At 50.8% G+C, this 27520-nt stretch overlaps 3 protein-coding genes across 7 annotated transcripts; 1 reads left to right on the top strand and 2 right to left on the bottom strand.

Annotated features, from left to right (window-relative positions):
* Positions 1-560: 560 nt before the first annotated feature.
* On the bottom strand, positions 561-9792 carry Borcs8 (BLOC-1 related complex subunit 8). 3 transcript variants are annotated; one of them, XM_029532179.1, is made up of 6 exons: positions 9474-9792; positions 7654-7766; positions 7134-7198; positions 4483-4593; positions 3707-3778; positions 561-593 (listed from the first exon to the last, which is right to left on the bottom strand). In XM_029532179.1, the coding sequence occupies exons 1-5, from the start codon at positions 9508-9510 to the stop codon at positions 3742-3744; spliced, it is 363 nt and encodes a 120-aa protein (XP_029388039.1). In that variant the 5' UTR covers positions 9511-9792; the 3' UTR covers positions 561-593; positions 3707-3741. The 3 variants fall into 3 exon arrangements, with proteins under 3 accessions (XP_029388039.1, XP_029388038.1, XP_021074850.1); XM_029532178.1 differs by lacking the exon at positions 561-593 and adding an exon at positions 2345-2566; XM_021219191.2 differs by lacking the exon at positions 561-593 and adding an exon at positions 2345-2520.
* Positions 9793-10007: 215 nt separating this feature from the next.
* Positions 10008-18324, top strand: Rfxank (regulatory factor X associated ankyrin containing protein). Of its 2 annotated transcripts, none has more exons than XM_021219162.2 (9): positions 10008-10307; positions 11004-11198; positions 15223-15303; positions 15884-15949; positions 16114-16214; positions 16340-16465; positions 16829-16895; positions 17193-17273; positions 18111-18324. In XM_021219162.2, the coding sequence occupies exons 2-9, from the start codon at positions 11012-11014 to the stop codon at positions 18179-18181; spliced, it is 780 nt and encodes a 259-aa protein (XP_021074821.1). In that variant the 5' UTR covers positions 10008-10307; positions 11004-11011; the 3' UTR covers positions 18182-18324. The 2 variants fall into 2 exon arrangements, with proteins under 2 accessions (XP_021074821.1, XP_021074820.1); XM_021219161.2 differs by having other exon boundaries at positions 15884-15979; positions 18111-18304.
* Positions 17840-22415, bottom strand: Nr2c2ap (nuclear receptor 2C2 associated protein). Of its 2 annotated transcripts, XM_029532174.1 has the most exons (6): positions 22327-22415; positions 20677-20751; positions 19376-19466; positions 19071-19176; positions 18933-19000; positions 18333-18478 (listed from the first exon to the last, which is right to left on the bottom strand). In XM_029532174.1, exons 1-6 carry the CDS (start codon positions 22329-22331, stop codon positions 18359-18361), a joined length of 465 nt encoding a protein of 154 aa, XP_029388034.1. In that variant the 5' UTR covers positions 22332-22415; the 3' UTR covers positions 18333-18358. The 2 variants fall into 2 exon arrangements, with proteins under 2 accessions (XP_021074822.1, XP_029388034.1); XM_021219163.1 differs by lacking the exons at positions 20677-20751; positions 22327-22415 and adding an exon at positions 19816-20093 and having other exon boundaries at positions 17840-18478.
* Positions 22416-27520: the final 5105 nt, after the last annotated feature.

Raw genomic sequence — 27520 nt, 5'->3', positions numbered from 1 at the left:
GGCTTTCCAAGGGCCACCTCTCCAAGGGTTAGAAACCCCTGCCTCTTTGCAGGGCTTGCTGTGTGATCTCTGGCTGGCTGGCATCTCACCTCTCTGGGCCTCTACAAGTAGAAAAGGTAGGGACAAAAGCCACAGGTTCTGTGGGGACCACCTCTGGTGCCCTTCACTTCTGAGAATCTCCATGGCACACTTCACCCACCCCAGCGCTGGGGTGTGTACATCAGATTCTACGTCCTCCGCTGTGCCATAGGGCCAGGCAAATGTGCCTTGGATCTTCTCAAGACCCACAGCCCCCAAAGACAGCTTGTGAAGAGAAGCTGGCAGACCTTTGTCTGGAGCACACACAGGTCTGTTCTAGTTGGGGAGGGTTTCCAAGTTAGGGGCAAAGAAAGTAAGAAATCAAAGACGGGCTTAGGCTAGGGAGGGGAGAAGATGGAGCACCAGAGGGCTGGAGAAGCGGCTCAGAGGCGAAGCGTGCATCCTGTTGTCGTAGAGTTCCATTCTCAGCACACCATCAACAGTTCACCACTCCAACTCCAGGGGATCCAGCACCCTCTTCTGGCCTCTGTGGACACCTGCACGCCCACGCACAACTAAAAATAAAGTCTTTTTTTTAAAAAAATGCAAAAAACCTTATTTGTACTTTAGAGTTGACATATTTTTCAAAAGCTGGCAACACCGGGCCTAGTGGTGCTGTGACCCCAAAAGTAAGGCAGCTGAGGCCCAGGAGAATTCATGACCAGCCTACCTAGGCAGAACCTGTCTAAAAGGAAATAATCCAAGGATCCTAAGATGCCCCAGTGGGTAAGAGTGCGATCTGCCAAGCCAATGACCCTGAGTTTGATCCCATGGTGGGAGGACTCCCCAAGTTGTCCTCTGACCACCTCCACACATGTGCCATGATACTAATGCACACCCCTCTAATAAAAGCTGTTTTCTTTAAGAAAAAGTCACCGCAGACCGGTGTTTGTTGCCTTTCTGCCCTGACACAGATCTGCAGGAGTCTTAGTGCTTCATTCAGGTCAGACTCCTTTCCCGTTACCCCAGTCAGTGGGTGGGTGCCAGGTCCCTTCTTGGATGCCCCACAGCACAGAAAGGTCACCACCTGGCTCCAGGCTACGGAGTTAGGTGGGGAAGGAAGGCTGTGAGCCTCAGTTGCGGGCAGATAGAAGGTCTTGCTGAGTAACTCAGTTTCTCCTGAAGGACCAGGAGCCTCTGGCTGGTTGTGTAAGTAGGCAGGACTGTGCACCTAGACCAATGCTCTGCTCTTGTGGGGGGAATACAAATGACATGTAAATTAGCCATGGCCCTGGGAGGCTTGGACAACAGGTGCTGAGGTGGGAGAGGGACTGCTCTGAAACCTGTGAAAGGTGCCAGCTGCCAGCTGAGGATACCCAGGGGCTGTGGTACACCAGGAGTGTCCCCCAATGCCCAGAGTACCCTGTTGCCTCTGTGGCTGTACCCAGGGGTTACTTTTCACATCTATTATTTATCCATATGTATGTATCTATGGACATGCATTTGTGTGGATGCTGGGCTACACGCTTTGACCACACTATGCCTGGCTTTTTTAATGTGGGTCTGATGGTCAGACTCTAGTCCCCAGACTTGTGAGGCAAGCATTTGCTGGCTAAGCCATCTCCCCAGGTCCTAGCATGTGTAGCTGGCACAGGGCTTCTGTCTTGCACACAGCTGGGCTTGGCAAACACATCCTGTACATAGGCTCAGCTGAAGTCTTTGGGGGAGGTGTGCAGCGAACTTTATTGATGGTGTTCAAGAGAGTAGGGGGGCTCCCTAGGCCCCTCCTGTTATTATGGGGGTCTGGGATGGAAACTGTGAGGGAGATGCTCAGTGTTGGAGACTGAGTTGGGACAGGGACTCCTCAGCAACAGAGGGCCTCTCTCTGGCTCTCAGTAGCCTTGCTGCGGTGGGTGGTTCAGGGTTTCTTACTCCTTGTAGGCCATGTAGGCCATGAGGTCCACCACCATTTCAGCTATGTTCCTAAGCAGACCTGATACTGCTCTCAACTGCTCCAATGACTTTGGCAACATTTTTTTTTTGTTGTTGTTGTTGTTGTTAGAGTTTGTGGTGTGTGTTATTCTGGGGACACAAACCAGAACCCAGTGTAGGCCAGGCAAGCACCCTGCCCCACCATGGTCTAAAAGACGGAAGCTAGCGGCCAAGCCAGGGTCTCAGGCCTTGCCCTGAATGGAGTTGGGTGCTGTTTTCCCAGGGGCTCCTATGAGATAGGGAAGCACCTAGCCCTGCATTACACATGGCAGGGCGGGCCTTCAGCTATGTGACACGATGTAGGGTATGTGACCCCAGCATGGAAAGAGATGACTTCTGGACAATCAGTGTATTCAGCGCACAAAGATACTCCTGGAAGAGTGACCCCAATTTATGACCAAGGTAGACAATTATGGCAGATTCAGTAGGCAGCAAGCACTGGCCACTTGCTAGGTCTTCACTTCTTGGTGAGTCCTCAGTGTGGTGTCCAAGGAACGTCTTCTGCCAGGACTGGGAGACAGGGGTGAGGGGCAGAAGGCCAGAGTGACTCCGGTGCCTGCAGGTATGGCAGTACCGGGGGCTGTTGTCTCATCCCCAAGCCAGCTTCTGCTAACGTAAAATTTGACTGTGTTGGGGGTCTCAGGACTACAGTCAAAGAGGATCTGACTCCATAAAGGTCAGTAGTGACCTTGAGTAGTTTTGGAGGACAATTCCAGGGAGGTAAAGAAGTCTGCAGAGATGAACCTGGGCTTGGGGTGCAGTGCAGCAGACAGACTCATGCTGGGTTGCCCTTGAGCATGTCCAGGCAAGGGCTGGGCTACAGGTACAGAGTGCACTCAAGGTTGACAGCATCACAGTGCACACACCTGTGAGCCCTTCTAGCTTAGGGTCTTCCCAGATGTCCCATGGGACTCCCAAGTGAAGGACTGCTCATCTCTTGTGTTGGGGTGACAGTCCTTGAATACTCAGAAGACGGGCAAGCGGAAACCCTCAGTAAATGCCCACAGAGGTACCCAGTGCCTGCCTGATTGATATCCAAGGAGCTCGAGGAACGTTTACTGTATAAGGGAGGTGCCTAATTAATGCCCACTGATTCTGTCATTCAATCAACTCTCTCTATACTGTCCAGGAAGTACACCCTGCTACTCTGGGCTCTGGGGTTGTAACCCAGTCTCCACCCTCTGCCACAGAGGATTCTTTGCACCAGGGGGACCCATGGATGAGCACCTCTGTGTGAGTGGTACCTTGCCCACACCCAGCCCCCCATGCCCAGCAACAGCAAAGCCAGAGGACACACCTACCTGCATGCAACCTGAAGCAGCTGGTTTATAGTACCATAAAGTGGCAGGATTTTGAATGTTTCTCTCACATGAATACAGATGTCACAAAGTACACCTGTCACTGAGCATGTAGGCTCAGTATGTGGACGAGCCATATTTACGTGAGGAAAAAGCTGGAGACCAGAGAAGTGAGGGCACACAACAGCCGAGAGGTTGGGTTCAGAAAGCAGGCCTCAGCCAAAGGGAAGAAGATGAGGCTGCAGACGCCTGAACAGCAGTCATTCAAAATGGGGCCCTCTAAGCCAACACCCCAAAAGCATCCCAGAAGACCGGCTAGGAAACCCAATAGTTAGCAGGTCCCTGCAGGGACACAAAGAAATGTGTTAGTTCAGCAGAGTGATGGCCTCTACACTGACCTGGGCAGGTAGCCCTGAGTCTTCCAGGGTCAGGGTCAGGCCAGGGAAGGAGGAGGGGACAGTTTTTCCTGGCTGGAACAAAATATGCAAATGTATGAGACTGATGCCACAGACCAGGAGGTTGCTCAGTGGAGCTGACTAGAGGGGACTTCCCCCTCGGCACCCCCACGCCCCCCAAGACCCATGGCCTGAGCTCTTGGGTGTGCTGTAAGGATGTGGTCAACGCTCACTTCAGAGGCCAGGCAGGCTGTCAGGGAAAGTTGGGTGTGACACAGATTCAGCGGGAGGGGTCTGCAGCACTTTATTCTGCTGCTCTTCTCATTCCAGTGACAGACAGGACAGAGGCTGGCTGAGGCTCAGGCAGGCTAGCTATGTTTATTGAGTCATAGCCAACACAAAAGGGGCCAGCAGGTACTTTCCGATGCACTGGGCCTTAGCTGAAAGTTTCTAAGCCAGAGAAACCATGGGTTTCTGCAGGGTGGAGAGCCCGGCTCCCACCAGCCTCGACCTCCCACTAAATCACGCCTCTTGCTCCTAGGGGCCCAGAGCACCAGTCTCAGGGCCCCTGCTCTGGTCACTATCCTGGGGATGCCAGGTAGCTGCTCCTTATCACCCACACCTGCTCTGAACTGTGTCTCTCAGTCACTGTCCCTTGAGCCTGGCACCACTGCATTCCTCACACCAGCTGGGTTCCAGAAGATGGGTGCCACAGATGCCAAAGACTACCAGGACAGCTCACTGGTTAGGGTGGGGTGAGGGCAGGTGGCCAGGGCTACCTGTGGCTCTGGGCGCTGGTGTTCATGTGGTCCCGGATACTGATGGCCTGTTTGAGCAGGCCTTCCACACTACGGAAGTACACGCTGCTGTCCACCAAGCTCTTCACAGCACTGAAACAGAAGGGAGTGAGGGTCAGTTTCCGTCCTGGCGACAGCAGCAGGATGTCTGTAAGACGCTGCAGAGGTGGGCTTAACCTTCAAACACTGTGACTATTAACTAAAGGAGGTCTCGTGTCTGTAAAGGAAACTCATTCTGTCTGCCTGAGCCATTTTCCTTCTGCTCAGGCTCGGCGACTTCAGGGACGAAGTGCAGCTTCTCAGGGACGAAACTCTCTTACTCTGCTGGGGAACACTGCTTTCATAACCTAAAGTGTACAGAGCAGCCAAGGTGGTACTTGCATGCCTTTCCAGGACTGGGAGCTGAGGCTGGAGGATCCCTTGAGTTTGAAGTCAGCCTGGGCTGTACAGTGAGACCCCATCTCAAAATTATACAAATCCCTTAAACCAATTATTTATGGAAGTGATGCATCTTCCGAGATGTCCATGGAGGTCAGAGGACACCTGCAGGAGTCAGTGCTCTGGGAACTACACAGTTATCAGACGTGATGCACGTCCCTTTGCCCGCTGAGCCGTCACACTGGCCAACAACCCTTCTCGTAAGAAGCAGAGGGCCTGTGGTTTGTTTGTTTGTTTGTTTGTTTTTCGAGACAGGGTTTCTCTGTGTAGCCCTGGCTGTCCTGGAACTCTGGAGACCAAGCTGGCCTCGAACTCAGAAATCCGCCTGCTTCCTCCGCCTCCCAAGTGCTGGGATTAAAGGCATGTGCCACCACCACCTAGTCAGAGGACCTGTGTTAAGGGGGTTATTACTTTTTTTTTTTTTCTCTCTCCGAGTCAGGGTTTTTCTGTGTAGCCCTGGCTGTCCTGGAACCCACTTTTATAGACCAGGCTGGCCTCGAACTCAGAAATCCATCTGCCTCCGCCTCCCGAGTGCTGGGATTAAAGGTGTGCACCACCATGCCTGGCCTGGGGTTTATTACTCTTATGTCCAGAAAACCCCACAGAATTGTGCAAATGAGGGGGATCAAAAATTGCGTGTGAGAGGCTCAGGCAATCAAGAGTGTGCACATCAAAAGCAACTGGCTATCTGAATCTACACTGTAAGTGAGATCTAAGTGCTTTAAGAAGCAGGGAGATCCAAAGTGAGCTAGTGTCCCAAGACTGGACAGTAGGACTGGACACAGTGCGGGTAGCTCAAAAGGAGAGCTGGCCTGCTGCTTGGACCTAAACGTGCAGAGAAGGGCCAGGTATGGTGGTCAGAGTCAGGAGGCAGAGTCAGGGAGGATCTCAGTGAGTGTTCGAGGCCAGCCTGGTCTACAGAGTGAGTTCCAGGACAGCCAGGGTTACACCAAGACCCTGCTTCAAAGAAAGCAAAGCAAAGCAAAACAAAACAAAAATGTGCAGAGGGGAAGATGGAGTCCTGTATATTCCACAAGTTCAGGCCTTTGGACATAGCCAGTGAGCACAGCACAGACTTGAGACCACACTCACAGAGCCAAACAGGAAGGGGGCAGAGATATGGTCAAGGGGATAGAAGCCCTTGCCACCAAGGCTGATGACCTGAGCTCGAGGCCTGGGACTCACGTAGATTCCTGTGATCTGTCTTGACTTCCACACATGTACCATGGCATAAGTGCACACCCCACACCCTCACACACACACTAAATGTTAGATAAGATCCACGAGTGAGTAAAAAGCCATCTGCAGAATGGTCTCAAGTCCTTGGGAGGCTGGAGCAGAACTTTTTAAGCCTGGGTACTCAAGGTCAGCCTGGGTATACAAGATCCAACTCAGACAGAGCAGGACAGCAGATGTGGTAGGCACACTCAGCCCCTTCTGTCAGGGCCCCGCACTGGAGGGCACAGCACCGGACGGGAGGCAACCTGACTCTGCTCAACTGTGGTCAGGCCTAAGGCGTTGTGCCAGCTGGGAGCGAGCTGGTACCCTGTGTCTGAGTGGCTTCTACTAGTGAATGTGTACTTGTGGGCGGGCGGGCATCCCTGTGAGTGCATGTGTGTGGACGCTGGCACGCTCTTCGGCTGCTCTCCACCTCACTTTTCACACATTCTATCAACTGAGCCCTAATCGGAGGCAAGAGTCTCTCACTGAACTAGGAATTCACCAACAGGCCTAGCTCTCTAGAGGAACCAGTCCAGGCTCTGCTGACTCCTCAGAGCTAGAATTACAGGTGCCCACCAACTGTCAACATGGGCGCTTCAGAGAGAATTTTTTTTTTTTAAGATTTATTTATTTATTATATGTAAGTACACTGTAGCTGTCTTCAGACACTCCAGAAGAGGGTGTCAGGTCTTGTTAAGGATGGTTATGAGCCACCATGTGGTTGCTGGGATTTGAACTCCGGACCTTCGCAAGAGCAGTCGGGTGCTCTTACCCACTGAGCCATCTCACCAGCCCCCAGAGAGAATTTGTACACAGGGCACTTTATCTAGTGAGCCATCCATCACCTACCCCAAGCCAGAGGCAAATAGTCACGCCCCCAAACTCCCCAAGAAAACTGCGGGACCCATCGGGGGTGCTATGGCTGTACTGCAATGGGGGTTGGAGATTGGGAGCCGTGTCCCTCTGTCCCTCACCTGCAGGCGTACTCCACGGTGTATATGGCGCCCTGGCTCTGCTCTTCCCACCTCTGCATGTCAGCCTGCGGGGTGGGGGGCAGGTGTTAGGAGGGAAGGCCCTATGGGAGCCAGTGCTATATGCAATCCCCCCACCTCCCCCCAAGCTGAGTCCCTCACTCTCACCAAGCCTTCCTGAATTCCCTATCCCCAAGATACCTTGGTAGGGGCCTTCCTACTCCTTGCTTAGACCACAGAGTCTTTTCCTTCGGCAGCCCTTCCTCCTCTGGGGCTCCGTGTGACTGGAAGGCCTCCAGACCTTTGCAAAGTCGATGCCTGGCACACCCTTCCCTGGGCTCTTCCTAACACAGACCATACCGTCTCCTTCAAGTCACTAAGGGCTGTTCCCCACATTGTCCCCTGAGCCATCTCCTCAGGGTCTCTGACTTGACTTCAGCCCCTCTGTGGATTGCACTCCACTCCTGCTCAGGAGCTGTGAGTGGACCTGGGGGAGACCCTCGGCAGGGCTGGCAGAACTCACCTTGTGCTGGGCCAGCTCTGGCAGTGAACGTCGCACATGTTCCTGTAGCCGGTACAGGGCCACTGATGGCTCGTTGGCAAGGACATAGACACTCTCGGTGAACTTGTCTGTGACTGTGTTTAATAAGGGAATAAGGGATAAGTATTTATTTTATTTTGAATTATGTGTATGTATGTATGTATGTAATTATGTGTATGTATGTGTTTATCTATGCACATGAGTGAGTGCCCATTTAAGACTAGAAGAACTGGAGTTACAGGTGGTTGTGACCTGCTCAATGTGAATGTAGGAACCAATCACACGGAGCTTAGTCATCTGTAAGATCACTAAGCACTCTTAACCACTGAGAGAATTCTCTAACAGCTTAAAATAAAATAAAATAAAAAACTGGGTCTCCAGTTCGGGCTAGACTTTAGTTTTCTGTAAGCAAGGGTGATTTGAACTCCCAATCTTCCTGCCTCCGTCTCCTGAGCACTGGGACTGCAGATGTGTGACACCACACCTAGTTTATTCAGTGCTGGACATATAACCCAGAGTTTCATGCATGCCAGGCAAACTCTCTGTCAGCTGAGGCCCACCCACATTACACTCCTGATTGTTCAATCTTTGAGCCCACCAGGAGTTAATGAGGAGCCGCCAGGGTGCGCCACTCTGTCATCTGCGGGTCCAGGGATGGTCTCTAGACAGCAAGGCCTAACTCAAGGGGGCATCGGCACACACATGAACTCACAACCTTCTCTCCCCAGGCCCACTTTCACAGGACACTGGTGGATGGCACTAAAGCCACTGATACCCCCCCACACACACCTCCTTTAAAACTGGAGCATACTGGAGACCAGTATGGAACATCATACTAGAATCTAGTAGCTCTGGATTCCCAGTGACTCACTGTGTTGACTAAGCTGTCCGTAACTCACAGCAATCCTCCTGCCTTTGCTCTCATCACAAGCCCTGTCACAGAAGCATGGCTGCTGAGGCTGCCCTCTGCGGAATCCATCCAAGTTCCTGTTAAGCCTGTTTCCTTTACTCCAGTACTCATGTTCCTACCAAAGTCAACTGCACAAAAACCATCATCCCAGGCTAGACTTTGACCAACGGCTTTCCCAGGCAGGAAGTTTCTATCCTTCCTCCCCCATCCATCAAGGATCCTGTTGCTTCCAACTTCAGTCCCCTCCACCCCCGACTCCTTCCTGTCTCTGACCAGGCTAATGGTGGCAGATAGCACCAACTCCACTTACCACACAGGGCTCCCATCAGCCAAAGAAAATAACCAACTTATCTGGTCCTTAATTTATTTTGCAGTGTCGGGGATCAAACCCAGAGGTTTGAAGGCGCGGGTCAAAGTGTTTACGACTGAGCTAAAGCCCAAGCTCTTCTCTCTAGACTTGAGTTTCAATGTGTAGACCAAACTGGCCTTCAACTTCTTGCCTCCTGAGAAGAGAGGATTAGAGTGCTGCGCCACCAAGCCCACATACTCCTTTACTTGTTCACAGGCTAAAAACCACATTACACTGAGCAGGGACCTGGATGGATTCTGCTTTTAATTCCAACTCTCAGAAGGTAGAGGGGTTTGAGACCATCCCGGTCTACACAGCGAGTTCCAATACAGCCAGGGTTACATCCCAGGACCTTATCTCAGAAATAGAAAAGAGCCTCTTCCTGTCCCGGATCATTATTCATCACACCCTCCCGGCGGGAGACACCGGCCTCCCTTTTCCGCCAAGCCCCGCGGGCCGGGAGGTCTACGGCGGCTCTTTGTCATGCACCTTCCCGCGCTGCCCTCTCTAGACCCCTCCAAGCCCTCTAGGGTCCCGCAACACCTTTCTTTCCCTTCAGCTGCATCTCGGGTTCTTCCATAGCGAAGGCAGCCAGCAGAGCCCAGAAACCGGAAGCGGAAGTCGGGAGGTTGAGACGTTTAGCTAAACGTTCGGGGTTGGGCTCTGGTGTCCTGTGCGCTGGCTCCTCTTAAGAGCTAACTTCTATTCAAACACGAGATAGAGGGGAGGAGGCAGTCCTAGGCGAGCGTGTGGGGAGGATACAGATTTCTTCATGTTCTAGGATACCTCGTCAAGGCCTCCCTGCTACGCGTACAGATAATTCTCAGGGACCAGGGCAGGGAAATTGTTATGGACCAGGCGACAATAATAGTCGGTCTCTTTAAATTTGACAAGTCCCGCCCATGAGTCTCCGCCCTCCCACCGTCTGTGGATCCGATTGGGGAAGACAGGTGGGGGCGGTGCGTGGGGCGGGGAGGCGCACGCGCAGTAAAATCCTCCTTGGGTCTAAGGCTCGGTCAGCCCTTTAGGAAGAATAACGCGCGCATGCGCCGCTGTACCATTGGCCTCCGCGGAAGCCACGCTCCTCCCTCCAGTCTTAAAGGGCTAGAAGCAGCTTCGGGTTTTTATTTTTTATTTTTTGGTACTTTTGCAGGGCAAGGGTGCGCAGGCGCAGTGGAGGAGTTCTCCAGTAGGAGTAGTCGTCGCGTATTAAGTTGCTGCTCTATGTCTCAGCAGAGGAAGCTAGAGGACTAAGCGTCCGGTCACCAACTTGCTCTTCACAAGATCTACTGGACCAGAAAAGTTTGTGAACAGAGCTTCCTGAGTTTTGGAAGACCAAGGCTGGAAGCGTAGGGGCACGGAGGAGGCTGGAGGGAGGTGAGTGGATCATCCACGTCGCATCTTTTGTTGAGTCCTAAGTCATTTTGGGGGACTCCGACCCAAATAATCACAGTGGGACATTGATAAGTTTGACATTAGTGTCTCTCTATGATGTTTTCTGATATGACCTGTCTGAGGCCTCACTTCTTCACCTTATTAAGGAGGGAATGAGGCTCAGCTTAGTCATAGACTAGGTTTTCATAGCTTGTAAGTGATCGGACCCCAGACTGCTGCCAGAACCCTCATTTTATTGCCTTGGGTTCTGGTGTTAGTTTATTAAAAATGATATTTATCTAAAGCCACAGTTTTCCCAACGTCATAATGCAAGGCTGAATATGCAGACCATGACTGACCGCGAATTCACTATTTTGACTAGGCTAGTCTTGAACTAAAAGGGATTTGCCTGGCTCTGCCTCCCAAGTACTAGGACTAAAGGTGTGCACTACCATGCCCCACCTAAGCAAGCTCCGCCACTGTTAGGAACACATTTATTCTTTTATTTGGGGGGCAGGATGTGTTATGGGGTTGGTGTGGAGGTCGGAGGACAACTTACTAGAGTCAGTTCTTTCCCTCCACCCTGTGGGTTCCTGGAATCAAAATTGAGTCATCTGGCTTGGTGACAAGTGCCTTTACCAACTGAGNCATCTTGGGGACCATGAGCTTTGGCTAATTACTGCCATCTCTTCACTCCAGCTTCCTCCATGGAGCCCACTCAGGTTGCAGAGAACCTCGTCCCAAACCAGCAACCTCCTGCTCCTGACCTAGAGGATCCTGAGGACGCCAGAGATGAATCCCCAGAGAACTCAGACACTGTCGTCCTCAGCCTGTTCCCCTGCACCCCAGATGCTGTGAATCCTGAAGCAGATGCCAGTGCATCCTCACTACAGGGTGAGAACCACTCTGGCCTCTGGTGAGGGAGACTGTCAAGTTCCAGGCCACATCTCTGCTCTCATCGCTCTTCCCCTCCACCCTCCTACTTTTATTGTCGTGTGTGTGTGTGTGTGTGTGTGTGTGTGTGTGTGTGTTAAGGTAATACATGTGTGTGATCCTGAGGGTGTGTGCATGTGTTCACACCACTGCATGTGAATATGTGTGCACATGTATGGAGACCAGACCAGACATTGACATGTTGTATTCTTTAATGGCTTCTCTGTTGTGCGTGTGTGTATATATANTATATATATATATATATATATATATATATATATATATATATATGTGTGTGTGTGTGTGTGTGTGTGTGTGTGTGTATAATATGGTACATGTATCTAGAAGTATATATAAAATATATATTCTTTAAAGATTTGCCAGGTATGGTTGGCACATAACTTTAATCCCAATACTCAAAAGACAAAGGCAGGTAGCCCCCTGGGAATTCAAGGTCAGCCTGATTTATATAGGGAGTTCCAGGACCTCATAGAGAACCCTGTCTTCAAAAGGGTGGTGGGGGTGGGCAGAGCAACAGCTGAGTTGTTTAGAGAATTTGTTCTTTCAGAGGACATAGGTTTAATTCTCAATACCCACAGAGTGGCTTATAACCATCCTAACTCCAGTTTCAATCCACAATCCCTTAGAGATCCAGTGACTTCCTGTGGCCTCTGAAGACATCAGACACACACATGGTACACAAACATACTTGCAAGCAAAACATATTTGGAACAAACTAAGTAAATATAAACAAAAAATGTTTTAAAGGAGTTTTAAATGTTTTACGTGTGTGAGTCTTTTGCCTGCATATGCAATATGTGCATGCAGTGCCTGAGCGAGCCAGAAGAGGGCGTCTGAGACCCTGACAACAGGTTGTACATGTCCACAGATCACATCTGAGGTATTCTTAACTTCGGAGAGTCATCTTGGCAACCCCTAATTTTTTATATTACATTGCATTATTTATTTAATATGTGTATGTGCATGTGTATGAACATGCCGATGCATGCCAATGCAATGGAGGGCAGAGGACAACTTTCAGGTCTAGTTCCCTTTTTCCACTTTTTGGTCTGAGGGAGGACAATGCCAGGCCAACAGCAGTGCCTTTGCCAGCTGAGCTGTTTCTCAGCTAGGCCTGCTGGTCAGTGGGCTCCGGGACTCCGCCTGGCCCTGCCCTCTAGTGCAGAGGTTGCACAACTAGCAGCCACGGCAGGGCTCTGTGAATTTGAGGCCAACCTGATCTATGTAGCGAGTTCTAGGCCAGCCAGAATTATATAGTGTCTCAAAAAAATTTGTATAGACTTTGTGTATGTCTGCATATACATTTTTGTATATGTGTGCACACAAAAATATACATATAATTCTTTTTAGGATAAAGTCTATTTGGAGCCATGGCTGTCCTGAATCTTGCTATGTAGACCAGGCTGGCCTCAAACTCAGAGAGATCCACCTGCCTCTGCCTTCCCAAGTGCTGGGATCAAGGCATGGGCCACCACCCCTGGCCATTTCCCATTTGTTTACTGTGACACATACATAGACCATCTACTATTTGAACATGATTGCAGTGCAGCCAAGTGGACTCACCAGCCTGTGCATCTGGAGATCTAGACCACCGCTCTGCCTGCTGTGAGAAGCCCGCTCCCCGGGTGTAACCACCCAGGTGCTCTAGCACCTCTACCTGCCTTTTCTCCTTCCTCCTTTCTTTTGTGGCAGGGTCTCATTGTGTAGCCCAGGCTAGCCTTAAATTTATGATTCCTTGTGTCCCCAACCCTATTGGTTTTCTAGCCTTTTTACTTCTCTCCAGTAACTCGCTCTGTAGACCAGGCTGCCTCTGCCTTCTGAGTGTGGGATTAAAGGCATGTACCACCACTGCCCAGCCTCATTTTTATTTACTTATATTCTTTAAAAAGATTTACTTTTATTTTTTTAAAAAAGTGTATGTATCGTGTTTTGCCTGCAAGTAAGTAGCACTTGCATATCCAGTACCCACACAGGCCATAAGTGCCTCGGGCCACCCCAGTTGGGTATGGGGGGTCCCTGGAATGAGGGTCCTCGAAGCTAGGTGGGTAAGGATTCAGTGGTGTCAAACAGAAACAAACACAGAGGCAGTTTGAATCTGAATGTATTTTGCAGCTCTCAAGCAGGGGATTTTATACATTAAAAAAACAAATATTACATCTCTTAGAAACTATATCCAGTGAAACAATCACAAATACCAATAAAAATCATTTGGCACAATAAAACACAAAAATATCTCTTAGAAACTGTATTCAGGTACTGGAGAGATGGTTCAGTGGTTAAGAGCACTGACTGCTCTTCTGAATGTCCTGAGTACAAATCCCGGAAACCACATGGTGGCTCACAGCCATCCGTCATAACAAATCTGACTCCCTCTTCTGGAGTGTCTGAAGATGGCTACAGTGTTCTTACATATAATAAAAATAAATAAGTCTTTAAGAAAGAAAAAAAGAAAGAAAGAAACAAACAAACAAACAAACTGTATTCAGCCGGGCAGTGGTGGCATACACCTTTAATCCCAGCACTTGGGAGGCAGAGGCAGGCAGATTTCTGAGTTCGAGGCCAGCCTGGTCTACAGAGTGAGTTCCAGGACAGCCAAGGCTACACAGAGAAACCCTGTCTCAAAAAAACAACCAAACAACCAAAAACCTGTATTCAGTGAATCACAAACAGAACAGGGTAACATCATTATTAATATAAATCATCAGAATATAACAATTCTAAAAGGATGTATTCAGTGGGGCAGTTATCCAAGACTAGTGGTATATTTCCAAGAGCAGGTTAATAAATCTTTATGGTCAGTGCTCTTATCCGCTGAGCTAACTCTCCAGCCCCATATGGTCAATTATTATTTAACATCTAATGCCTGATTTTTTTTTATAAATCTTCAATGCATAAATTTAAACTATTTTAATTCTTTAATTAAGGCTTTGTTTACCATATACCAAACCCACCTCCAATGACATACATGTAGCCATATGAAATTTTATTGTTGGGAAAGTTTTTATCTATCATAATTGTGTTGTAAATGATTTAGAAAGTAAAGCATTGGTTTCCCCGGGGATAAGGTCATGCTAGTGACCCCATCTCTAGGGATGGTTTCTTACCCATTTATTCTCGTTTAAGATCTTGGCCTAGGCTACCAGGAACATGTAAATAAGAAAAGGAATAAGAGAAAATAAAACAGATAGATTGCTGTGAGAACAATATTTTTTTCTCCATCAAAGAGTTCCACAGCCGGTTCCAGGAGGCCTCCCCTTTTTGAGGTCAATTGCCTCAGTCTGTGGAACTTGTCACACAGATCCTACTGGAGGTGGTGTGGCTCAGAAGAGGGCATTAGATCACTGGAACTGGAGTCATCATAGATTGTGAGGCAACGGGTGGGTATCATAATCCAAATCCGGGTCTTCGGGAAGAACAGCCAGTGCTCTAACCACCGAGGCACGTCTCCAGCGTCTATGTGTGAGCAGTGCAGGTGAGGTGTCAGGTACCCCGGGCTGGGGGTCCTCACAGGCAGTTGTGAGCCCCCCGGCGCAGGTGCTAGGAACCAAATGCAGGGGTCCTCTGCAAGAGCAGCAAGCACTCTTGACCAGTGAATGATCTATCTCCAGCTCCCTTCTCTGGGTGTCTTGTTCTGGTTTGTGCTGGGTCACTACACTGTATCCACAGCTCTTCTGCACCCACCTCCTTCTCCTGTTCCTTTGCCATAGGGCTCCATTCTGTGGTCTCAACTGAGCTGGAATTCCCTGTGTAGCCCAGGCTGAAAATGTGGCCTGTGCCGCCCGGCCCTTCATCTTCCCTTCCTTTAATTAAATTATTTAATTTATGGTTAATGTCTGTGTGTGAATGTGGGTGTGCTCGTGGAGATCAGAGGGGTGGTCTTCTTAAGCCTGGAGCCCGCAGCATCTGTCCTGACACCCTTGGGACAAGCCCAGGCACCAGGGAACAGCCCTTCCTCTTCCTGCAGGAAGTTTCCTGAAGCACTCCACAACCCTCACAAACCGGCAACGTGGGAACGAGGTCTCAGCTCTGCCAGCCACCCTGGACTGTAAGTAGAACTCAAGTAGGGATGGGGCTAGAGGATTCCTTACAAGCTCCGTGGTGCTCCTTGGCCCTGCAGTTGGGGCAGGAGATCAGAAGTTCAAGGTCATCCCTAGCTACTTACAGAATAGGAGGTCAGCCTAGATTACATGAGCCCCCATTACAAAAACAAGAAAGGACGAAAGACCACAAGGGACTGGGGAATGTAGCTCAGTGGGTAGAGTGCTTATGGCTCAGCAGCTAGAGTACTTGTAGCTTAGTTGACGGAGTGCTTATAGCTCAGTTGTCACAGTGCTTGTAGCTCAGTTGGTAGATTGCTCAGCTAGCATGCACAAAGTCCGGAGTTTTCTCTCAGTCTCCTCATAAACTGAAAATAGTAGCACATACTTGTCATCCCAGCACTCACAAGGATCGGCAGTTCCATGTCATCCTTTGCTACCTACACATAGCAAACATGTAGCAAGTTGCAGGCCAGCCTGGGCTACATGAGATCCTACCTCAAAACAGAAACAAAGAGAGGATGAGCAGGGTAAACTGAGGCCTGGAGAGGGATGGAGTGGGTGAGCACTGCCTGTCTCTGCCCCCAGCCCTCTCTATCCACCAGCTTGCAGCCCAAGGGGAGCTGAGCCAACTGAAGGATCACCTGCGGAAGGGTGCGTGTCCTGCCGTCACATGCCTGTCTGGTAGGGGAACTTGTGCATGAGAGTGGCTTGTGTGTGCATGTATGATCTGTGTAATGTTCCCCTTCATGTGACCCCTGAGCCCCGCCCACCCTGCAATCTTGTCATCCCCGTCCCATATTCCTCCCACTTGTCAGGGGACAACCTGATCAACAAACCGGATGAGCGTGGCTTCACCCCCCTCATCTGGGCCTCAGCCTTTGGAGAAATTGAGACAGTTCGCTTCCTGCTAGACTGGGTACGCTATCCTGGGGACGCGTGGACAGGCCGGGGTCTCAGCCTCTGAAGCTGCTACATCGAAGATGTGCTGCCCTACTTGGGGACCCTGGGGTTCCGGGGTCCCATCACTATCCTGTCTCCCAGGGTGCTGACCCCCACATCCTGGCCAAGGAGCGGGAGAGCGCGCTGTCACTTGCCAGTATGGGTGGCTACACAGACATCGTGAGGTTGCTGCTCGACCGTGACGTGGACATCAACATCTATGACTGGGTGAGGCACTGCCACCCTCATCTGTCTTAGCCTCCTGGTTTCCATTCCTACCCGAACATGGATGGGATGGGTCCCTGCAAGGTGCCAAGCCTGCCCTGGTTCTGGGAACACAAGACAACCGTCCTCACACCCGATCAGTCCCAGTGCAGGAAAAATAAGATACGCAGAAAGAGTAGAGCTAGAAGTGGCCAGCTCACAGGCAGCCGAGGAAAGTCAGGGAGGGCTTCCTGGAAGAATGGGCATCTAGGACACAGAACAGAAAGATATCCCAAGTGGTAGGCAGGAAGTAGGTTGACTTGGCAGCCAGAGGGCAAGGGCAGGGCACTGAGACTTACCTTGGTTTCCCATGATCTTATCCAACAGAATGGGGGAACTCCACTGCTCTATGCCGTGCGTGGGAACCACGTGAAGTGTGTGGAGGCCTTACTGGGTGAGTGGGAGCCCACGGGCCCTGCAGGAATCACAGGATCCAAGTGTAGACCAGAAGAGACAGGGTAGTGTGAGGGGTTGTGTTGGATCCTGTCAGCCACGATGAGCCTCCTACCCTCCATGCCTCAGACTCTTAAACCCTGTTCTTAGGGTAGGGGCTACTGAAGTCTGGCCACTGTGCTGTGTCAATGGACAAGAGGCAGACCTGTAGTTGTACTGGGGTGGGGAGGGAACAGTCACTTCAGTCCCCAAGCCCTGCCATGGGCTCCCGTCTCTGAGTGCCCATTTCTCTTCACAGCCCGGGGTGCTGACCTCACCACAGAGGCCGACTCTGGCTACACCCCAATGGATCTCGCAGTGGCCCTGGGATACCGCAAAGGTGGGCTTGGGCTGCTGTGGCGAGCTGAGGGGCTGTGGATGGGTGGCTGCAGAGGCTGCACACAGGGTGGTGTTCCCCAGGGGTGCTAGATCCTGGTGGGAAACACGGCCCTTAGCACCCAGGTTGCAGCAGGGACACCAGTGCATGACAAGAGTGAACGCTGCCCCGGGGAGACACTCTGGGGGACACACTCAGTCACACTCGGGGAGGGGGGGACACAGACTCTAAGAGCCACTCTGGGGGACACAGACTCTAAGAGCCACTCTGGGGGACACAGACACTCAGACACACTCTGGGGGACACAGACACTCAGACACACTCTGGGGGACAGACACTCAGAGACACTCTGGGGACACAGACACTCAGAGCCACTCTGGGGGGACACAGACACTCAGAGCCACTCTGGGGGGACACAGACACTCAGAGATACAAATAGCCCTGGCCCCAGAGTAGGCTTGGTCTTAGTCATCTCCTCCATCCCCATCCACACATCATTCCTCATGGCGGTGGGGTGGGCATCCCAGACTTCCATTTCTGTGGCTATAACAGAGTACCACTGATGGGGTGTTTTTTTTAACATTTTATTTGGACTCGTGGTTCTGGAGGCAGGGAGAGCTCCAATTCGGAGGGTGGTTGGGATGCAGAAGTGGAGGGAGACAGGCAAGCCTTGCCTTAAAGCAACCTCTTCTCAAGGTAGGAGCCCAGCCCAGCAAGTGCAGCACAGCACTTGGCTGGACAGTTCCCTGCTCCCCCAAGGTCTCCTGTTTACATCTGAGGCTGAGCACCTTCTTCAGTCCCTTCTTCCCGGCTCACCCCTCCTCCCCCCTCCTCTCACAGTGCAACAGGTGATGGAGAGCCACATCCTCAGATTGTTCCAGAGCACCCTGGGGCCTGTGGATCAAAAGTGAAGACAGCCTGCGGGGAACCAGGCACTCAGGGACAGTAAGCCCACAACTGGCGTGAGAGGCGGCTCCTGGACAGTGGTGGGAAGGGCCCTCCGCAATGGGGACCAATAAATCTGCGCTGAACTTGAAGCCTTCTTCTGGGTGCCTCCCAGGGGGGCTTCCTGAAGGAATAGCTGCTTCTCACCCTGCCTTCTCACCCAGCACCCGCAGGTGGTAGATGACTACACGGCCAAAAAAGTCAGTGGTGTCCTCAAAAGTCAACTTCAGTCGGTCCACCTCCATGGTGGGAATGGAGAAAGTGTGACCTCTTACAGTCAAGGAAACGGTGGTTTTCTCTCTGACCCATCAGGCCCCACCTTCCCAGCCCAGAGACCACCCAATGGCCAGTGACCACCCGATGGGCCAGTGACCGCAGGCTCTTGGTGCCTCATACCCAGCAAGAAATCAACAGCACCTTCTTTTCTTTTTTAAATATGGGGTCTCAGGCTTGCCTCAAACTGTGTAGTTGAGGATGACCTTGAACTCCTGGTCTCCTGTTTCCCCTCCAGGGCACTAAAGCACAGAGAAGTGGCTCCTTTTCATGTGGAGGAGGTCAGAGCCTTGATTCTTTTGAGACAGGGTCTGGTCATGTGTCCAGGCTGGCCTGGCATTCTAGATCCTTCTGCCCCAGCCTCCCCAGTGACTCTACCACCACACCCAAAGACCTGAAGCTTGTAGAGAGCCAGGTCCCTCCCACCACAGGCGGGCAGGATATCTGAAGGGCATTGGTGTCCTCGGGGTAGACGTCTACAACCTGGCAGAGGGCTTCCCCACCCCGGGAACCTGCAGAGGAGAAACGGGCTAAGAATCCAGGGAACCCTGTTGACACCCCACCTCTCAGAGCCTTCAGTACCTTCCAGGCGGCTGTGGCGACTGGAGAAGCCACCCTGGAACTGCACCTGCAGCTGTGTGATCTGAACACACTGGGGAAACTCGAGTGACACCCACTGGGAGGGGCCCTGGAAGCAGACGGATAAACTGAGGCACTTGGTAACTACAAGGTTAGGGCTCTATGATGTCCTGTTCATCTTTCAAGTGTCACTGCCACGGCCAGCACAGGAAGGGCACTGTGCTTTCTAGGTCTCCCCAGAGACCTCAAGGCACCCTGCAACCCCGCATCTGCTTCCCCTGGAATGGAGGGGTGTAGAAGCACCTTACCTGGTCAGAGTTCCAACACGTCTCTTCATCCTGGTCAAAGAGATGTTTCTTTCCAAATTGCCGGCTGTTGCGATTAAGCACAGAACTGACCCTGCAGGACAGGACCAGGCTAGGGGCCTCAACACTAGGACATCCTTGCTGTGAGCCACCCACCAGGTCGGCCGGCCCCACACCCAAGAACTCGTGCCACCAACAGCCAGGATCTTAACCACCGGGCCGCACCCCGCAGCCAGGATCACCAACACCAGGTCTCCCAGCCAGGGAACAGGCGCACCAGGCAACACCCCAGCCAGAGGACACGACTTAAATCAAGGGACTCTACCACCTGGCTCCGCCCCCAGAGTGCTCCAGGCTCCCGATCCTGGACCATCTGGGCCTCGCCTCCACAGCTCAGTTCCCAGTTCTTCCGCCCCGGTGTCCAGATCTACACTGAATCTCACCTGCTCACGGTCTCGGGACAAACCAAAGACTGGGTCATGACAGTTCTAGGATGCCTCGCGGAAAGCGAGTTCGAATCCCAACGCTGCAACTCTCAACTTGACCCAGCGGTCACAGCCCCTACCCCCGGCCACCCCTATGTGACAAGGTGGGCGATCTGGGAACCGGAGGGAGACAAAAAAAAAAAACCCAGCTCCCTAAACCAGCCGAGCCCAAGCGCCTCTGCAGATCTGCGAACCCGGAACCGCGTGCGGGCAGCGCGTGCGCAGTGCAACGCAGATGCTGTTCCGTTCGCGGGACCGGGGCGGAGTTTATGGCACCGCCCCTTCACCTCTTAAAGGGCCCTCACACTGAGGTTTCTGGTTCTGTTGAACTACACACATCTACAAAATGTTCCCACGGCCTTCCTGTGATCGTGTCTGCCTGCAGAAGGCCTCGCTCGCCGTGGATGCAGCTTGGGAGCCCTGCACCCCATTGCCTTCCTAAGAGGCCAGAATAAATGTTGAAGAGGCCGTGCTACTGAGAGCTTCAGTCACCCCCAGCCCGCGCGTCCAGCTCAGACCCTAAATCCATCTTCTCCTGCAGGGCTTATGTTTCATGCTAGCATGGACAATTTAGCAGATCTGCCTAATATATTTTTTGAGACAGGGTCTCGTGTAGATTTGGCTGCCCGGAACTTGCATCACAGGTAATGGCCGCTTAGACTCCCAGAGATCCTCTTGCCTCTGCCTCCTGAGCCCTGGGATTAAAGGCATGCACCTTCACGCCCCGTATTGGGATTAAAATATATTTTTTAATTAAAAACACTTTAATGTGTGATGAGTGTCCTGCTTGCGTGTTTGTATACCATGCATGTCTGGTACCTGTCCATCCAGAAGAGAACATGGGATCTCCTGTACCACTTCCGGTGAGGTTGCTGGGAGCTGACTGTAGATCCGCTGCAAGAACAGGAAGTGCTCTCAAACATTCACCAGACTCTAATTTTTGTATTACTTTTTTAATATATGGAAGTCAGATCATAACGTGTAGGAGTTAGTTTTCTCCTTTCACCACGTGGGTCCTGGGAATTGCATTTGAGTTGTCAGGATCAGCCACTTTACCAACTGAGTCATCTCCTCAGCTAAGGAGCTCTATAGCAGGCTGCCCAGAGAGTGCAAGGCACTGGGTCCCATCACCAGTGTGAAGGAGGGTGGAACCCCCAGTCTGCTCTCTGAGTGAAGACTCCCAAGAGAGCAGCCTCAGGGTTGAGTGGCCTCTGATCGTCCCTCTTTCTGTGAGGGCCAGACGGGTTCCTTAGCATCCCACTGGTGTCTCCCAAACCCACCGCAGGAAGCAGACCTGGCAGGGTAACTGGGTCACATCAGGAGGGGTGCCCTGCCAGCCCAGAAACGCAGGGACTTCCTTGCCAGGCCATCCAGCTCCAGCTTCGCTGTTTTCCAAGGGCATGCATCATTAAAAGTTTGGCTATGCGTTCTCAGACAAACCTTTGACCTCTGAGCTCAGCTTCCTGCCTGTGAAAAGTAGGCCCTTTGGGTTGACATCCAGTAACAATGACACTTGAGACACTGGGGCTCATAGACAAGTCTGTCTCTAGGCATGGACTCATCATTACCCTGCCAATGGCTGTGTTACCTCTGTGGCACTCAACACAAAAAAAGGGGCTGTGGTGCCTGAAGGGGCTGCATAGAATCCCAGCCGCCATCCTTCCTGCATTGCCCCTGGCCCTGGCATGAGGCTGCCTGGCCCCCTGGGACACCGCCAGCTCCCCTACTCTCTTCCCGCCTCCTCACCCAACTGGCGCCTGGGCATGAAAGAGCCTCCTGTTTCACCAGGGATTTAGTAGCTCTGAGTTCCCAGTGAAGTAGCCAACATGGTGCATTCATCCCTGAGTCAGGGAGCCTGAAAGCCACCTCCTTCCTGTCCCCCTCCAAGCCCCGAAGCAGGGAGGGTGTCACATGGAGGCTGGCTCTATCTAGCTGAGCCCCGACCCTGGACTGGAGTGTTGGTCTTTCTTCAATTTCTTTTCTTTTCTTTTCTTTTCTTTTCTTTTCTTTTCTTTTCTTTTCTTTCTTTCTTTCTTTCTTTCTTTCTTTTTTGTTGTTGTTCTTTGGGTTTTTTTGTTTTCAAGACAAGGTCTCTCTGTAGCCCTGACTGTCCTGGAGATCACTGTGTGGCTGGTCTCAAGCTCACAGAGATCCACCTGTGTCTGCCTTCCAAGTGTTGGTTTTAAAGTCTAACATCACTACGCTTGGCTTTTCTATTTATTTATGTATTTGTTTATTTAATGGGACAGGGTTTTCCATAGCCCAGGACGGCCTCAGATTTACTATGCAGTCAAGAAAATAGCCTTAAATTCCCGATCCTCCTCAGGTGGTTGGTGGCATTGTGTATGACTAGCCACTATGACCTTGGCTGTATTCCTGTACAATTAGAGAGAAACTGTCCCTGAGACCTGGCTGTCCAGGAGCTTCCATTCACCTATGTGACCTCTGAGCCACTCTGTGCCCCCTCACCTCATCTCCTGAAGTTAGCCTCAGGGTACCAGTAACAGACAGGGACATCCAGGCTGGAGATGAGGACAGGGACATCCAGGCTGGAGATGAGGGCCTTCTAGATCCCAGAATGGGCCTATAAATAGCCCTTTGAGCCTTGCAGATTCCCAGGCAAGGGTCCCTCAGCCTAGGCTGCAGCACCAGCAGGTCTGGGCCCTGGGCCAGTTTCTCTTTTCAGCCTTGGCACCAGCTCAGGAATGGGGTTGGTGAGGCGCCCGAGGGTCAGCTTGGCTCTGGGACCACAGAGCAGGCCTGTGAAACTCCAAGCAGGGCATCCCATCTCCCTTAGTCTCAGTTTCCTCAGCAAATTCCAAAAGGAACAACAAGATGGTAACCTGCTGGGTGTGGTAAAGTATGCCCTGTCCCAGCATTCAGGAGGTTTAGACAGGAGAATCACAAAATCAGGCTTCTCCTCAGGTACTTAACGGTGCTATGTGCTAGCCTGGGCTGGTACTTGGCCTCACAAACTACAAAAACAATACACACACACACACACACACACACACACACACACACACGCTCCCGTTGGCTTAAAATTTTTAAAGATTTATTTATTTTTTATTTGTTTGTTTATTTTATGTATGTGAGTATACTGTAGCTGTAAAGATGGTTGTGAGCCTTCATGTGGTTGTTGGGATTGAATTTTTAGGATTTCTGCTCGTTCCAATCCACTGTGCTTGTTCAGGTCAGTCCTGTTCGCTGCGATCAATTCCACTCACTCAGTCCCTGCTTGCTCCGGCCCAAAGATTTATTCATTATTATACATAAGTACACTGTAGCTGACTTCTAACACACCAGAAGAGGGCATCAGATCACATTACAGATGGTTGTGAACCACCATGTGGTTGCTGGGGTTTGAACTCAGGACCTTCAGTAGAGCAGTCAGTGCTCTTATCTGCTGATCCATCTCACTAGCCTGGGTTAAATTCTTTTAAAGTTACTTTTAATAAGGGTTCTTAAAAGCCAGACGATGAAAAAGAAAGAAAGAAAGAAAGAAAGAAAGAAAGAAAGAAAGAAAGAAAGAAAGAAAGATAGATGCCGGGCAGTGGTGGTGCACGCCTTTAATCCCAGCATTTGGGAGGCAGAGGCAGGCAGATTTCTGAGTTTGAGGCCAGCCTGGTCTACAGAGTGAGTTCCAGGACAGCCAGGGGGGGGGGAAAAAAAGATAATAAAATAAGGGTTCTGAAATCCTTTAACCTCCCTTCTAGCCCACTACTCACCAGAGGTTATTAGGGTACTGGGAAAGTGGACCTGCTTAGAAACAGTTCTTTGGAGCAGCTCCCATCTGCTTGTCAGGATGGACACCAGCAGTCCAGTTCAGTAGCGTCAGGAGAGCAAACACAAGTCCGCAGCAGTGGCATGGCCTAGCAGAGATAGCCAGGCCTCAGGCAAGCTGGCATGAACCAGCAGGAGTCACCAGGGCCGGCAGAGACTTAAGGAGAAGCAGTGGCATGGCCTAGCAGAGATAGCCAGGCCTCAGGCAAGCTGGCATGAACCAGCAGGAGTCACCAGGGCCGGCAGGGACTTAAGGAGAAGCTCTCTGCTGTGCCTCTCTCAAGGAAGTGAAGATCAGCAAGGACGATGACAAGAGACCAATGAAGCGTTGCGAAGCCAACTACAGAAGCCCTGTCCGTTGGGTCCTCTAGACTCCATCCACAGCTCCTTCCACAGCTCTTGCCTCACCACGGAAATCTGTCTTCACAAAGTCTGTGTGAGTCTTTTTTTTTTTTTTAAAGATTTATTTATTTATTATATGTAAGTACACTGTAGCTGTCTTCAGTCACTCCAGAAGAGGGCATCAGATCTTGTTACGGATGGTTATGAGCCACCATGTGGTTGCTGGGATTTGAACTCAGTACCTTTGGAAGAGCAGTTGGGTGCTCTTACCCACTGAGCCATCTCACCAGCCCCCTGTGTGAGTCTTTATCCGCTGACATCACTCTACCAGTCAACCCGAGTCCTTGGAAGCCACAAGTCACCAGAGCATCACCAGAAGTTTTTTGGTGTGTTTCTTTCTATGAAGTCATGACAAATATGACCATTAAGGAATGGCAAGGCATCGTCCATGTCTGTTGTGTCTTTCTTGACATCTCGTGTCTTTTTACATTTGCTTTAGCAAAACATCCTCTCACCCCTGTCTGCTTCAGGAAAACACAGTTCTTTCCATGTCTGCCCCAGCAAAACGCCGTCCAACACAACCGACTTCCCAAAGAAACCATAAGTTCCCACTTCACATACACTTCTTGTTTTATTCTTCTAGCAATCTATAGAGGGTATTCATACTCTCGGTTGAGATGGGTAAACCGAGGCACAGGAGGATGAGAAAGCTGGTCCAGGTTTGCGCCACTGTGGGGGTAAAGACAGGAATTCTTTTTTCTGCCCAATCATTTATTCAGTGCATCTTTTCTGTCTGTCTGTCTGTCTGTCTGTTTTTCGAGACAGGGTTTCCCTATGTAGCCCTGACTGTCCCAGAACTCACTTTGTAGACCAGGCTGGCCTCCAATTCAGAGATCCATCTGCAACTGACTCCAAAGTGCTGGGACTAAAGCCATGGACCACCGTTCCTAGACAGTTCATCTTTTTTTTTTTTATTTGTTTTTTAAAAAAATGTATTTATTTTGTTTCATTTGTGAAACTGTTTTACCTGCATGTATATATATATATACAACATGTATGGGCCTGGTGCCCTTAGAGACCAGAGGAAGGCATTGGATCCCATGAACTGGAGTTATAGATGTTTGTGAACCACCATGTGAGTGCTGGGAACCAAGCTTAGGTCCTCTGCAAGGGCCCCTGGGCTCTTAATCACTGAGACACCTCTCCAGCCCAGGAAGGCAGGTCTTACACTTTATTCTAGTTAGCACTGAGGGTAGAGCATATTTCCCAGATCAAGCAGGCATTCTGGCCCCAAGCCACACACTAGCTCCTCACAGGGATTCAAAGCAGATCTGTCACCGATCTAAGCTCCCAAGCCTTTACCTTTCTCTTCATTTTTTAAAATTTTATTATTATCATTATTATTATTATTATTATTTGGATTTTTGAGACAGGGTTTCTCTGTATAGCCCTGGCTGTCCTGGAACTCATGTTGTAGACCAGGCTGGCCTCGAACTCAGAAATCCACCTGCCTCTGCCTCCCAAGTGCTGGAATTAAAGGCGTGTGCCACCACTGCCCGGCCGTTTTTTATTTTCAAGACAGGGTAGCCCCAGCTATCCTAGAACTCGATTTGCAGACCAGGCTAGCCTCACACTCAGTGATCCCCCTGCTTTTCAGAGTGCTGCATTAGAGGATTGATGCCCACCTGTTTTTTCCTTCTTGCTGCTATCTGTTGGGACCTTATCTGAATCTAGCCCAGAAATGACTGTACTGTCCAGGCTGTCCTAAAGTTATGACAGTTCTCCTCTGTCAGTCTCTTAAACACTAGGGTGATAGTTGTGAGCTGCCATGCCCACCCTTGTATGGCAATAGTGTTCAGAGGATATATAGTTTGCTGTACTGGGGGACCAGCACACTGAGGGGAGAGTGAGGAGAGAGGGGATGGCCCATCTTGATTGGATTGTCAACTCGACAGGCTCTAGGCTCACCAAGAAAATGTTTCCTTAAGAAAACAAACATTCGGACATATGGGAATATCTAGACTAGTTAATTAGATGGGAAAACCCACCATCCATGGGCTCAGAAATGGGACTAAATAAAAATTGCTGAGCCCCACACACATCTGCCTTCCACAGAGCAGACGCTCACTCTGCGTGCCTGTGTGTGCCTCCTACTGTGATGGACTACATCCTACAACTTGTGAGCCACAGGAAACCCTTCTTCCCCACATGGTCTTTGTCAAGCATTTTGTCCCAGCTACCAGAGAAGTAGTGAGTGTGTTATGGGTGTGTGCATCATGGAAGTGTGCAGTGTGGGTGTGTACAGCGCGGCGGTGCACAGCGTGGGAGTGTGCAGTGGGTACTGCTGGGCTTAGCAATCTTTATTCAGTCCTGGTTCTGAGCCGTGGATCTCAGTGCCTGCAAAGGAAGTGCTTCACCTTAGGGCCATGTTCATTCATAGGCAGTATTGTTGTCTCCGGAGGGGGTGCACAGGTGCCATGGTGTGGATGTGTTGGATGTGGAGGACAGCCAGAAGATAACCGTAGGAGTCGGCCCTCACCTTCCACCATTAGGGTCCTAATGGCCTTTACCTTTCAGAGAGTCTTCTCAGCCTAAACCTTACCACCGAGTCTTATTTTATTTCATTTCATTTTATTTAAAAGAACTCTGTGTGTGTGTGTGTGTGTGTGTGTGTGAGAGAGAGAGAGAGAGAGAGAGAGAGAGAGAGAGAGAGAGAGAGAGTTTAGATTTGCTCTACATACCCAATCCTGTCTCAAGAGCGAATGAAACCCCCAGTCCTGTCTTCTCAAAAGCAAACTAAACCAAGGCTAAAAGCTGGGACCAGGGGTTTGCGGGTTGGCCAGCACGCTCAAAGTCCCAGGTTCTATCCCAGCACCACATGTAACAGGCGTGGTGATGTATGCATCTGCAGTCCCAGCATTCGGGAAAGAAAAGCTGCAGGATCAGGAGTTCAAAGTCACCCTGAATACATGGGGATGAGCGGCCAGCCAGGGCTACATAGCAAGTTCCAGACCAGGATGAATTTATTAGACCCTCCTCTCCCTCCTCCCCTCCCTCCTCCTCTTCTTTCCCCTGCCTTGGTTTTAAGGGAGGTGGCAGGTGCTGATGCCTGGCTAGATAGGTCGGAACGCTTTCTGCTCTTGTGGGGTGGCTTCAAGTTTGGTTCCTGTCGTCATCTTTGTTCAGGTGCTCAGAAGTGCCTGTTACCTCAGCTTAGGGGGTCTGACTCTGCCTGACCTCTGTGGGCATTCACTCTCAGAGACACACAGTCCTACACCTAAAGAGTAGCAAATCCTACGAACAACCACAAAACCAATAAAATAACAAGAAGTCTGGTGTGGTCAGAACACGTCAGAAGCAGAGTCAGGAAGATGTTCTGAAGTTTAAATCCAGCCTAGGCCGCATCATAGCCAGTCTTATTGGCTCTTTATGAATGTCACATCATGCACCCCAATGTCACCCCTCTCCCTCTCTTCCTGCCCTTTGTCCACAAACAAAACAAAAAGCAAAACAAACAACAATAAAATGACACAGGGCC

The sequence above is a fragment of the Mus pahari genome, chromosome 19 (assembly GCF_900095145.1).
Source record: "Mus pahari chromosome 19, PAHARI_EIJ_v1.1, whole genome shotgun sequence".
Lineage (NCBI taxonomy): Eukaryota > Metazoa > Chordata > Mammalia > Rodentia > Muridae > Mus > Mus pahari.
The sequence above is the reverse complement of the archived record's forward strand: the minus strand, read 5'-3'. Positions and strand labels throughout refer to the sequence as shown.